Source organism: Malaclemys terrapin, chromosome 4 (assembly GCF_027887155.1).
Source record: "Malaclemys terrapin pileata isolate rMalTer1 chromosome 4, rMalTer1.hap1, whole genome shotgun sequence".
NCBI lineage: Eukaryota > Metazoa > Chordata > Testudines > Emydidae > Malaclemys > Malaclemys terrapin.
The window spans coordinates 86,018,713-86,033,312 of record NC_071508.1 but is presented as its reverse complement, the minus strand read 5'-3'; the positions used below and the strand labels follow the sequence as shown (position 1 = coordinate 86,033,312).

The window sequence follows — 14,600 nt, the reverse complement described above, 5'->3', positions numbered from 1 at the left end:
TTTATTGTTGAATTTTTAAATCTGCAATGCTCACATGCAAATTGGGGGCTCGCTATTTCTCTCTTGAGGCTCAAAAAAATCAGAAACAGGAAAAAGCCAATAAGTGATTATTAATATTTAAGTCAGTTTTAAGCCAATCGTGATTTCAGATGTGTCTAATTCATGATTATTGAATACTTGTGGTTGGTAATACTGCTCCTGACATCCACTCTCATTCCCCTCATTGTAATCCCAACTTCTTTCTGGCTAGTGGGAATCTTGGGTGAAGACGCTCTCTGGGGCTGCCCAGTAACAGAGCTCAGACAGTCTGCCTCTCACCAGCTTTCTCTTGTAGCTTTAATTTCTGTGGCTATGAGCCCCACAGAAATGCCTATACAATAGAACCTCATAATTATGAACACGTTGGGAAGGGAGGTTGTTTATAACTCTGAATTGTTTGTAACTCTGAACAGAACGTTATGGTTCTAAAAGTTTACAACTGAACATTGACTCAATACAGCTTTGAAACTTTACTATGTAGAAGAAAAATGCTGCTTTTAAACATCTTAATTTAAATGAAACAAAGTTTTCTTACCTTGTCAAATCTTTTTTTAAAAACTCCCCCTTTTTTTTTTTAGTAGTTTACGTTTATCACAGCACTGTAATTTATTTGCCTTTTTGTCTCTGCTGCTGCCTAAATGTGTACTTCCAGTTCCAAATGAGGTGTGTGGTTGACTGATCAGTTCGTAACTCCGAGGTTCTACTGTACGTAAAAATAAAATGCACTAGTCTTCAGCACTATCTTGAAGTGCCACTGCTCTTCACATGGTCTCTAAGAAAACCTCATATGATAAATGAGAAGCCAACTCTTAAGCACTGCACCTAATAAAAATTTAATATAATAAAACAAATCAAAAAACCAACAACATTATTTTTTTTAACCATTCACAATTAAAGTGGAAAAAAACAAAACATTATAAGGCAGCCATTCATGGAATGATTTCATGTGTACAAATGGTTTTGAAAAGACATTAAAATTACAGCTCAGAATGCTGAGTCACTTCAACTGCAGTAACCAGGCAATTTTAATCCCTGGAAAGCCTGAGCTGCTGGAAGATGTAATCAAAGGAAAATGAGAAAAGCGGATATTTTAAAAAGTTCAAATCTGAAATTCATGGGACGGGTTCCCCACAAGTCCACAGACAAAAGAAACCAAACTTCTCCCAGATTTCCTGAGGATGATCAAGGAGACAACGCAGAAGAGAGAAACAGCAACATAGTTATTCTGTAGCCTTTCCATGTTATTCTGAGTATAGTTGACAATAAGGGCACAAGTCAGCCACTGCCAAGAAATCCTACAAGACAATCACCAGCCTCTACAGTAGTTCCTGAACAAATATTGTTGTTCTCCTGGGTCTCTTGGCTAATGTTAAGGTTTTACGATATTCCACGCAGGAGTGCTCTTTGAAGCTCAGATGTAGACACTAGGTTCTCGTGCTTAATACATGGCCAACTTACAATACACGGAATAGCCATCAAAACATCTTTACCCTGGTGTGTCTGCCCTGCCACTCTCACATCTGTAAATATAAATTAGGCTCGTGTATCTCAGTTGTCATCAGGTACTGAAAAAATATTTTGCCTTTATTATGAGGAACAAGAATGAAATCAGAACAGTCAATGAAATAGCTGAACTCATTGGGATTAACACAGATGTAACCTTAATTGATTCTTAGTATCAACTCAACCATCGGAACTGATAAATTGGCTGATGTGGAGAGTTCTGGTTTGGGGGTAGGATTTGGAAAAAGAAGGGAAAAATGCAAGCCGATCAGTTACAGTGTTGTCTGGGTATACCTATTTTTCACCCCCATTACAACTGAAAGCCTATATAAGGATGGACATTACAGACAAAAATGGAAGAGCAATGAAGAATTTATTTGCAATTAAGTTTTCTGAGGAATGGAAACTGACAAGAGATGGCCCTGACTACATGTGATAATTGATTTTATTGTGGCAGATAAAGAGGGAGGATGGAGGTATGATCAGAGATGTTTTCACCCCAACTCGTATTTAACTGAAATCTTATGTTGAAAGAAAATAATCTGCTATGGGGAATTACAATTAGGATAGATTTGGTCACTTGAGGCAAAAAACAGTTACTCATCTTCTCGTAACTGTTGTTCTTCGAGATGTGTTGTTCATATCTATTCTAATCAGGCGTACAATGGTCATAGGGGTTGTAATGAGCTGAAGGCACCGCCGGCAGTGGTACCACTGACAGAAGCGCCGGCATTGCCATTGCTCCCTACAGCTCTGGCACCGACCCTCCTGTTAGTACCACCGCCGACAACTACAGCTTCAATTCCACTGGAGATGACGATATTGGCACCACCGGAACCAGCAACTTCAGCACCTGCCTCGGCACCGATATTTCCGCCTCCAGCAAGCCCGACATCCTTGCACCCCTCGGTCCATCTTGTGTTGCCTTGCCTTTAATAAAGACGATTGAAGAGACTACCAAAACCCTGTGGCAGACCCCCGCTTCAACAACAAGGTCTGGTTCCTCCACCACCGCCTCCGCCTGTATGCCCAGGTTCTGGGCAGCATGGCTGAAGAGCTGCTGGAGTGCCCCGTTATCTTCCAGAGCTGGGGTCGTCTACGTCCCTGCCACCGCTTCATCCAGAGAGGATGAGGAGGAAAGACCTGGCAGCAGACCCTGCTCGCTCCCTTCAGTGCCCTGTGGGTCTCACGACATGCGGTATTCCACAGCATGCGGTGCCGGGCCCGCTGGAGGCAGAAATATCAGTGCCGAGGCAGGTGCTGGTTCCAGCAGTGCCGATATCGTCGATGCCGGTGGAATTGAAGCTGTAGCCATCGGCGGTACCACTGACAGGAGGGTTGGTGCTAAAGCTGTAAGGGGCAACAGCGGTGCTGGCGCTTCTGTGGCAGTGGCCGCTGCCAGCGGTACTGGCATTGCCTGCGGCTCATTACAACCCCTGTGGCCATTATACGCCTGATTGGAATGGACGTGAACAAGCACTGAAAACTTTACATTCTGCTACATTCACAACAAAACTTTACATTCCGCTATGCATCTCTCTGATAACCCCCAATTCCCTTGTTAACTGCGGCAGTCTCAGCCATATAAGTTTAAACAACAGTTCAACAGATATATATCATTAAGGCAGCCAAAAAAAACAAAGCTAGTTCTAAGTGGACAGGAAAAAACATAAATCTTATGCCACTTAGTCAAACTGCAAAGTGAAAATTGCACATTACTGGGCCTTCTGTCCCCATTTTGTTTGTAGACATTTTAATTTGTGAACCCTTTTCGGATTCTTGCAGTGTTATATCTTGGCCAATAATGCTTAATGCTCTGGCCTCTCAAGCTTAGTTTGTACAATACTAAACCGAGCATTATCATCACTGGCAATTGCCCCAGAAGTTGGAGACTTGATCTTATGACGTGCCCATGGCAAGAAATCTGACAAAACCCTCTTAGCAATGCCAACAGGAAGATGATTATCACTATAGTAAACCTGCCAGAATCTATGTCAGCAGGGGAGAGAGATTTGGTCAAATGTCTCCTCAATAAGCAATGGTCCATAGAGAAAGGTTCTGGCTGAATATTGCAGCCTGGCAGGAAGAGATGGTAAAAGTGGATGTATAGGTTTCTGACCATTACAGTGACTTGACATGAAATGATGGCTGATGCTGAACCACAGATGTTGAAAGATAACCATAAGCACGTGCTGGGGAAAAATGGAAGTAAACTTAAAGTGTGCTTCTACCCCCCAAATATAACTGCAGAAGTGTCACCAGGGAGGTTCCATTTTCAGCCAATGACTACAGATCAGATTTGCTCAGTTTACAAATAGAATTGGTGTTTTTTCATAACTGCCAGCCCTGCAAATTTACCAAGAGGTCTAAGAGCAGGATTCTTTGTACCTTATATGTTACCTGTCACCACCACCTGTCAAAAAGGTTCAACAAGCTCAATTATGCCCTCAGTGCCACTTGTGCACCATCACTGCCTTCAGTGGATTTACACAGGTTTGTCAGTTGCAAACAGTTCCATAACTGTGGTGGTACACAGAGAACAGAATCCAGCTCTCTAGCTGAGCTGTGTTTGTTTTTCAGAGTTAACGGTATAAAAGTAGATTTGTATTTGTCTCTTGAGAAACTAGGCATGACTAAATACATAGAGGGAATAGATCTATTCAGTTAGGTGGTGCTATTTTTGCTATTGCTTTTCAGAACACAACAGCTTTTTAAAGACCTAGTTTCATGTACCATGGTTTAGGTCTAATATTTTATCTACCTTAAAATAATTAGTCTTGTGGGAAGGTCTTCTACATTCTAATAATTCTGCATTGATTTTCAAATCCACCTTTCTAACGGTAAAAAAAAAAAAAAGCAGTCACCACTGTTAAAATCTGATAGTGGATTACTGTTTTTGTGCTGCTATAAAGCCACTGAATAGAGTGATCACTAATTAAACTAACAAATCCTGTTCCAAGAGCCATGCTGATACCCACTGCTGAGCTAGAAGATAATGAGGATGTAATGAAGTAAAGAAGTCACAGCCATGATGGCCTGTGTACCATAAGAAACAGATGGCGAGGGAAGAAGGAAGCTCTCTCTTTCACAAGGAGACAATAAGTTCCTTGAGAAAGCAGTGATTTCAAGCTTTGAAGATTTGTTTCAAACAATGAAAATGACTAAACAAAAACATTTTGGCAATATTATATATAAGACGTGCAGATAGATTCTGAGTAGGGCTTAAAATGGATGCAGCATAAAAGCAATTTTTGTACAACAAGAGTTGTGTTTTCAATCTGTACATGTCAACTGTTCTGAATTTGTATGCACTACAGTTATTAAAATGTACCATTTCTTGCATAATTAAACAAAAACACTGCCTGACAAGAGAAGGCATGTCTTGATAAGGAGAGAATCTTTTATCATCCAGCTGCAATGGCACTGAGTCCCAGAAGAACATCACTACAACCAACCATAATCAAGAGATGGTGGATTGCAAAATTCCCAAAGGAGAAAGGTATGATTTTAATAGGTTCTCAACAAAAACAAAATGCTTCTTGCTTGTTGGTATGAAGGTTTAGCAGAGCAGTTAACTAGTTTAGACACACTGTGCACCTGCCAATATGCACAGAGTATGAATATTTAACCAGAGATCTTGTTTTGTTAACCTTAATATTTTTTATTTAATGAAAGAAAAAAACTAACCACTAGTTTCAGCCCTTTGTAAATGAGCTAGTATAGTTCTCTGGTCCCTCAAAATCCATTTCCATCAGATCTCCACTCAGAGCCCTGAACAGTTTGATTTAAAAAGACACTGTGTATTTGTCTCTCAAGGATAGTAGCAGTGCAGCCCTGGTGCCAGATTCCTAACTGCCTCTACAGTTTTGGTTGCTACTCTTTACGGACATAATGGGAGATCTACTTCCAATGTGTGCTTTGTTTCTGTTTTTTGTTAAATAATGTAACAAGCCATTGCATAAACCAAGTAAAAACAGAATATTTCCTTGTTTCTAGGACTTCCTTGTTTCCTTTGTGTTAATCCAGGGAATGCAATGCAAAAGTCATCTCCACTTACTTAACTAGCTGAATTCTGACATCCTAGACTTCCTCTAATCTTTGTCCAATAATGTTTCTTCCAATCCACAGTTCTTTCCTTTTGCAACAAGTGCATTAACCAGAATTTTGAGTACTGCATCTTTACAGCAAGGTTTATGGCATTGATATTACATGGATCAGTCACATATGTCAGGATAACATAAAAAAATTGTAGGGGAGGTTCCCCTATTCTACTGGTAAGAAGATTTCCACATATTAAAAGGCATCCATCCATTGTTTTATTCTCAGCTGTTAACGCTGAGTTGCAGAATACTTTGGTGATTGCAATTTCATGATGAGCCATTAAATTCTTCCCCACTCACCTTTCTTAAAATTCAAAGTCCATCTTCCCTGAGAATAGGGGCCAGAAATCAAAATTAAAATATCAAATGTCTTCAGAAAAGAAAATTACACAGAATTTATGTCCGGCTGCCAAAGTACATTTTGCTACACTAAAAGCTTTTCCAGAATTCTTCATGTTGGAATCAAGCTTCCCTCTGAACTCCACAGGGCAGATGGGGTGGATGATGGGGTACGAGAGACAACGATGAAAAGAGCAGCTGACATTTACTGCTCACACCAGATCAAGGAGAAGAACAGTGACTTTGAACCTTTAGTGCTGGTGCCCAATGGACAAAACTAGAGGAATAAGGCAGCCAAGGACCAGGGCTGCCACCTCCAGGCGGCTGAGTCCTTTCCCACCTGTTGATTCAGGTTTGTGGCTATGCCCCATTCCTCCCACCTCTGGGAGGACGTGCACTGTGGCAACATAAAGGAAAGTCCCAGCAGAGAAAAGCATGGCAACTCCAGTGGCGTTGACTTCTGAAAGGGCTTCTTTGCTGCTCTGTGAAAGAGAAAAAGGAGGGGGGAAGAGTGAAAATGAATCCAAACTACAACAGATTCAACAAATAAATAAAAACCCCTTAACATTCCAGCTTTATTATGATTTGGTCAACAATCATTCTTTCAAAGTGACTATCTTTAAAAAAAAAAAAAAAGATACCACACTCGTGTGAAAATGTTTTAATGACTTATACTTTCAAGTAGCATCTGACATTATAAGATTAGAGGAATTAAATATCTTTTTTCCAGTTTACTTTGTGCATTTGGCAGTACTGTGTGTATAGTAAACTGAACTGTTTCTCATGTATAGTCAGTTACCCCTTTGTGTGAGTCTTTCACACAGCAACAGAGGAGCAAAATATACTTCTTAAAATAGGAAAATTAAATTGTAAACCCACAAAATTTGGCGCACACACAGTGAAGTTATTATTTTTTTTTTTTTAAATGACTAGATTTCAAGATGACCTCAAGTCTTTAAAGGCCTGGTTCTCTTCCCACTGGGTCAATGTGAGTTTTGCTACTCATTTCAATGAGATCAGATTTCAGGTCATAGATGCCCACCCAGCTGTATTTACATTGTAAGCACAGAGAGCACTGTGCATGTTCCAGGGGTTCTATACAAAATTATTACAAACCTGGGATGTATCTAACATGTTAAGAATGATCAAGAATCCTTCTATTCATTTTATTTCAGTATGTCTCTCCATTTATAGAAGAGGTTCTGCCACACCATGATTAGGATCACACTACACATAACCATAGGGAATACAATGCAAAATTTGTCCATTCATTTTTAAGGTCCTTCTTTGGTCAAGTTCCCATTTATCTCTGATCTTATTTCCTGGTATAGTCTCAACCTATCCCTCGGACACAGAAGAGGAAGCCAACGTTGGCCAAGCAGAGGTTGATTCTTTGCATCTGCAACTGCACTAGCTCCATAATTATTTCTGCCTCCCCAATTCCCCATTCTTCTAAAATGTTGCTCAAAACTCAGCTCTTAGCCTGCCTAAAATCAATGACCCATCAACAAAGATCCCTCACTGGTGTTTTTTATTAACAAACCCATCAAACCTCTCACCATCTACTGTGTAAATGGTGTTGTTGCTAGCATGGTTCCTTTCTAGTTTCTCTCTCCCAGGCTATTTACTCAAAGTCTCTCCCTGTCCTTTTTTCTAGAATCCTTTTCTACAACTTCATAGCGCATCATCTATGCAACCTACAGCACTTACAGCAGTGGATTTGTTACAGAAAGGTGACAGTAGATAGGAACATTCAGATTGGGACAGGTGTGATAAGCACATGTGCAATGACCTGGTTGACAGCTCACTGTTTGTAGACAACCTAGATGAGGTGGGGTTTGAGCTGTGCTTTTTACAAATATAGATGGGAACTCAATAAGGCAAAAAGGCTATTTTAGAGAGAGCGAGTATAAAATTCAGCACCTGACACAGGAGGGATGATCAAAACTGACAGAGCAAAGATTGAAAAGTGAAGGAGCCCTTGAACATGAGGAGAGCAAACTGTAGTGGAAGGGGAACAAGTGGAGACCTTTCAGAATTAGAGATGATGCGATGGCACACATACAGGCAAGAAGGCATGCCACAATGTTCTGAATGGACCTGAATATGAAATCACCTAGGCATGACATGACAGAAAAATATACCAAATGCTTAGAAAAAAAATCTTGGTGAGAAACAGCATATAATCCTAAATAGACATGTCACTTTGTGGTATGCACAGAACATAAGTCTCCTTTCACATCTCACATATGGATAGCACTACCATTTTTATCCCTTGATTTCTGATTAGTTCTCATTACAATTTTAACACTGGATTAGGGAACAGATTTATGCATCCTAACCCTTCTATTTTAGCCAGAGCTTGAATCACCAAGTGTTTCCTTCACATTTCTTCAACAGAGACTTCAATTCCAAATTGCACAGTCTTTACCTTTTTACTCACTGCAAGAAATGTCAGGCTCGATATTAGGCCAGTTTCTTAGGTCATTATATTAACTATACTGAACAACTGGAGGATGGAAGTTCTGAAATATCTATAGCACTAAGAACTTTGCTGAAGGTTCTACACTTGGCACATTTTGAGTCTCCACTTAGTCCCTGCATATTGAGCTATATTTTAGGCTGGGCTTGGTGACAGATCTCTGAAGACAAATACAATACACTAACCAAATCAGCCTCCCACAGCCAACCCTCTATAGATAAGTTAACAGGCACTTATATAAAGACTGTCACACATGTGTACACTAGTGCAGTGGTTCTCAACCAGGGGTAGGCGCACCCCTGGGGGTGCACAGAGGTCTTCCAGGGGGAAAAACAACTAATCTAGGTATTTGCCTAGTTTAAACAGGCTACATAAAAAACACCAGCAAAGTCACAACAAACTACAATTTCATACAATGAAATGTTTATACTGCTCTATATACTATACACTGAAAGCTTCAGTTTATATTCTAATAGATTTATTTTAAATTATTGTAAAAATAAGTACACTTTTTTCAGTAATAGTGTGCTGTGACAGTTTTGTATTTTTATGTCTGATTTTGTAAGCAAGTCAGTGAGGTGAAACTTGGGGGTACACAAGACAAATCCGACTCCTGAAAGGGGTACAGTCGTCTGGAAAGGTTGAGAGCCACTGCACTGGTACATTTAAATATATTTACTACAAACTAGTTAAGATGAACAAATGAGGCTTAGCCTAATGAGTAGCTTATTGGGTGTTCATTCTAGGCAGATGTTGAGGTTTTCCTAGGGGAGGCTGTATGATCACTAACAGTGCATCATTTATTGTTGGTGTTGCAAGGGGGGGGGGAGGGAGGCATAGCTCAGTGGTTTGAGCATTGGCCTGCAAAACCCAGGGCTGTGAGTTCAATCCTTGAGGGGGCCACTTAGGGATCTGGGGCAAAAATCAGTACTTGGTCCTGCTAGTGAAGGCAGGGGGCTGGACTTGATGACCTTTCAAGGTCCCTTCCAGTTCTAGGAGATAGGATATCTCCATTAATTTAATTTAAGTCTGTTTTCTTGGAAAACCTTTTGATTTTTCAAAGGAACACCTGGTCTGTCTCAATCAGAGTTCACACTACACACACAGTACATCCTGCATATACACAACTCTACAATCAGGATTTTCTTAAGTAAATAAATATGAAATGTTTTTAGAAATGTTTAGGTACAGATCACTTTGAATGTTTGGACTGCTATAGTCAAGAATCCAAACCTTGAGGGTGGGCAAGTTGTCCAGTGGTCGTATCAGTGCACTTGGGAGTTGCGATTCCTAGTTTTCCTGTTCCTGGCTTTACTAGCAACTCAGCCTGTTTTCCTATGCTTGATTTACAGGACAGTTGTGAGATTTAATGACTTATGTTTTTAAAGGACATGGATTGTCTTGGATGAAAAGCATCATGTAAATGTCATGATCTGGTCCCAAGTTCTTCAGCAAGGCCTTTACTTTGAATGGCACGCCAATGCTGAATTAAGTGATACTTGATAATGCTGCAAAATTTACAGTGTGTGTTCAAAACCTGAGATTTTTTTTAATCTTACTAGAAGTACAGTGTCCCTTGTGATATTATATTTTAATATTAAATACTGTATATTGTATGCTTCACCTAAAGTTTTGATGTGCTGCAGATTTTTGTAGTGACAATATAAGAAGTTGTCAAGGGGGAAAACTGGAAGCTTTGGACAGCATTTGGGGCCTTTGTCACCGCAGAAGGAAAGGGAGAGGCAGGGCCGGCTCCAGGCACCAGCCCACCAAGCATGTGCTTGGGGTGGCACCTGGAGGGGGGCAGTGCGGCAGGGCGCTCTGGCCGCCAGGGAGAGCGGAGCGCCCCAGCCGGGCTCACCGCTCTCCCCCCGGCGCTCCGGCTGGTCGGGGATTGCGGGCCCACGGCCGGGCTCAGCGCCCTCCCCTGCCGCGCTGGGGGGGGCGGAGGGTGGGGCGGCGGGTGGCTTTTTTGCCTAGGGCGGCAAAAAAGCCAGAGCCGGCCCTGGGGAGAGGACTTGAGTTTGAGCTCCCAGGAACTGTTTGAGCCTTTGGGCACCAAGGAGGGGATGCATCTCTTCTTTCCCTCTTCCTAGAGACTGAGGTAATAGTTTGTCCCTCAAGGACCTGGGGCTTGAACTCCCGACCCCTTAACAGTGATAGCCACACCACTGCCCCAATATCTTCCACTGAATCCAGTACAGATGGATACGCACAACAACTAAATATTTCCACTAAAATTATCAGCACTGTAACCGTTAATGTTAAGATTTAAATTATCATCATGTTTCAGAGGTAAAACCACTTCAAGGAGAACGGAGACACATCCCCACATGTCAGAGCTACTGTTTCAACTTGCAGACTCAGGAGGTCAACAAAGCATCCATTTGTATTTGTCAGGTTAGTTTCTTAAAGTGAAACTTACAGGGCAACTTAGCTTCTTAAAATGAAAGCTTAGATTCTCCAGCACAATTGTCTGGCAGATTCAACTGCCACAGAATTGTGGAAAAGTATTATTTGTTTAGTTAAAACAAACAGAAGCTTCCTGTTTTGAGAATTTTGTTCATAAACTTGCAACTACATGGCGGGAAGGTCCCAGCTACAGTGGATAGTATGGAAAAATGTATTGGCGGTGGGTGAAGCAGTTTGGAGTTCTACAAGCCCAGTAAGGAGTTCCATGCCCCTCAAGCCCAATTGCTAAGCTCCCGGCAAAATTAAATCCCAAACATTTACCTTGCTTAGCCCCAAATATGTCACCATTGACAAAACAGGTGCTGCCAATGCAAAGACCAGCAAGTGCTTTCTGATTCGATTCCGTTCCAGCCCAGCATGCATTAGAAAGGAAACCAGGCCAAAGGCAGCTGGTGCCTGTAAAAGAACAATAGTCAATGCAATATCAGCTTGGCTAGGATTCCCTGTAATTTAAGATGTCCAAAGGCAAAAAAAAATTGTGGTAAATATGTATTATTTCTACTAACTATATTGAAGTGGAATATTCCCAACCAGAGTGCAGGGATGCTCTACAGTTACTGACCTAGAACAGTTATGCCACTCTCTGCATTCTTTTTGGTTCTGGTTATCTTATTTTCATAATCACTGGATGGTTATTTCATAACAACAATACAGCATATGAATCCACGTACTATTATTGAATGCCAGGATTTTCATTACTGTACTGATTTGATTGGTAATTATAACCCTATTGTTCTGACTCGCTTTGGTAACCAAAATTTGTTCTGATCAACTTTTGTAATCAGAATTTTTAGGCTACCTGCAAGAAACAAATATGCCTCCTAAGTGACTTTTCTTCAACTAAGGGAGGAAAAATTCCAGCGTTTACATGAAAGAAGAAAAAATGCCATCAAAACAAAGAAAAAGGGGCTGTCAAACCGTCAGTAAAAGATTAACAATCTTTTTGATTTATTTCCCTCCTTCAGGCCCAATTCTGATCCAACTAAAATCAATGAGAGCTTTGCTACTGACTTCAGTGGAAGCAAGACCAGACACTTCTTCCCCTCTCCCATCAATCCAGTCCCTTCCGTACAAGCCACAAGAACTATCAGATTCGTGATTACATCGGGACAATCCCAATCTTCCCTTCCCAATTTAGTTTTGAAACACAATGTAAATTAAAATATATTGCAGCTGCCTGCCTGCAGGAGAAGCTTGCTGATCTTTAGGAAGGGAAATACAGGTGGGGAAAGATGATATGTGTGTGTGTGTGTGGGGGGGGGGAGTAGCAGTAATTCTGGAAGGGATAAGGAAGAGAAAAAATTTCAATTTAAAAAAAAATTCTTTCAGCATTTCATGGACAACCCACTTTTAAAAAGTTTTCTTCTTTCATTTAAAAAATATTTACTGTGCACTTTTAAAATATTGTTAATAATAATTTAAAATGTCAGAATAATAAGCGTTCACTTCCCCTTTACTTGGTAATAACCAGATCCTGACCTATAAAACACTGTGGCCTTTGGCCACAGTGTTGTCATCCCAGAACATGGTTACCATGTATATCACTTATTATACAAGTGAAAACACAGCAGACCTGATTTTTCAAACACTTTAGCTTTATGCATCTACACAGACAAAAGGTCTGAACAAACTGCATGACCAATTACTGTGAATGGCAGTAGGTTGCAATAACTGCACATACAAATTAGGTGTGCAACTGTGTGCTTGAGGTATTTGAAAACTAGATCCAATAAATCTTTTCCATACCATGTACAAATAAGGTCTGAACAAATACATGTTTAATTTAGTATTAATAGGAAACTGAAAGGCTATTGCCCCAACTTTGGAGTTTGGTGTTTCTTCTTTACTGCAGAAGACATATCAAAACACTTATTACAGTGCAAAGAACTGAATTCAATTTTGCTTCGCATGTCTGCGATGTTGTAACCCTATCAACCTCAGCATTACCCTTTAATGATGAAAAATGACTGCAGACCTCTTAATACGTTACTCCTGGGAGAATTCTGCACAGAATTAATGTCCCCCGCAGAATAATTGATTCACGCGCCCCTTCCAGGCAGCAGTCCCGAGCAGGTGCGTCTGATTTGGGCATCAGGAACAGCCGGGGGAGACATAAATCACTGCCATGGGGGGCGAGGCTGGGCGTGCATGCAAGACTCTGTCCCTCCTGTTTGCCATCATGGTGTGCCCAGAGCCGGAAATGGGGAGAGCGGGGGTTGCCCTGGCTGGTGGCTCCTACCCTGTGCTGGGCTCCAGTTGCTAGTCCCTTTTATGTCCCCCCGCAGCCTAGCCGGATTTCCTCTTCCCCTGCATGGAGTGGCCGGGGATGAGTCAGCCCACCACCAAGAACCGCCCCAAGCTGCAGACGGCTACACACACACGCTTCCTGCCCCCATGGCTCCCCAGTCATGGGGGGGGGGGGTCACTGTACAGGTAGTTGCCCCCATCCACTCAACCCCAGATGCTCCCCCACCCCTCTGCATCCTGACCCCCACGCCTGCACCTATACCACCCCTGAGCTCCCCGCACTCAAGCCCCTACCCTGACAAGCCCCACCCCCCCTGCACCTGAACCATCCCGCCAAGTCCCCAGCACCCAGACCCCCACCCCACTAAGCACCAACCACCTACACCTGGACCCCCACCATGCACCCAGACCTCCCGGCCATGCCCTATCCCCACGACACCCAGACCACCCCTACTGAGCCCCAACCACCTTCACCTGGACGCCCCCGCAGAGTCCAATTCCCCCTGCACCTGGAATCCCCCCAAGGAGTCCCTGTGAATCCAGATCCCCCACACACACCTGGATCCCCCACTGAGCTGCCTGCACCCGGACTGTCCCACGCAGAACCCTCTCACCTCACACCTAGATCCCCCCACACTAAGCCCCTCCATACTTAGATCCTGCCGGACAGAGCCTGCTTCCCCTACACCCGGATCAGGCAGCAGCGCTGGGCATGTGTGCGAGTGAGACTCTGTCCCTCTCGCTCACTATCACGGTGTGCCGGCATGGAGGGGCAGTGCTGCATGGTGTTTCTGTGCCAGACACAGCCCTTGTGCTGTGTCAGGGTGGAGTGCAGCCTTACCACTGCATCCGTGTCCCGGGGAGGGGGTTGGGGCAGGAGGATCCCCCACCTCCATGTAGCCTGCGCTCGCCACTGCCATGCTGGAGCCTTCACACCCATTGCCCTTCTAATCTATTGTCTGCAACAATTTTAATTCTAGTCCAGTGACTATATGGTGACATGCTGAGTACTCCTTAACCATGCCACTCACTAAGGCCCCAATCTGGCAAAGCATTAGTTTCACTGGGGATACTCAGGCGCTGAACTTTATGGACATATTTAAGTGCTGTGCCAAATCATGGCCTAACTTCACTCCTAGGGATGTACTGCCCTTTAGGGTATGTTTACACAGCAAAGAAAAACCAGGCACTGGTCCATGCCAACCAACTTGGGCTCACAGGTCTTGGGCGTGATGGGCTGTTCCATTGTTGTGTAGACTTCTGGGCTGGAGTTGGAGCCCGGGCTCTAGGACCCTGCAAGGTGGGAGGGTAGGGTTGCCAACTTTCTATTTGCAGAAAACCGAACCCCTTGCCCCGCTCTCTGCCCCAAGGCCCTGCCCCTTCTCTGAGGTCATCCCCCCACTCACTCTATCCCCCCT

At 42.8% G+C, this 14,600-nt stretch overlaps 1 protein-coding gene across 1 annotated transcript in view; it reads right to left on the bottom strand.

The window, feature by feature from the left end:
* Positions 1–853: 853 nt before the first annotated feature.
* The window catches only part of SLC39A9 (solute carrier family 39 member 9), a 35,530-nt gene continuing 21,783 nt past the window's right edge, over positions 854–14,600 (bottom strand). Inside the window, exons 6-7 of the mRNA XM_054025824.1 lie at positions 11,197–11,331; positions 854–6,463 (exon numbers count right to left, since the gene is read on the bottom strand). Coding sequence (XP_053881799.1) covers positions 6,233–6,463; positions 11,197–11,331 — 366 coding nt within the window. The 3' untranslated portion in view covers positions 854–6,232. The remainder of the gene's footprint in view (positions 6,464–11,196; positions 11,332–14,600) is intronic.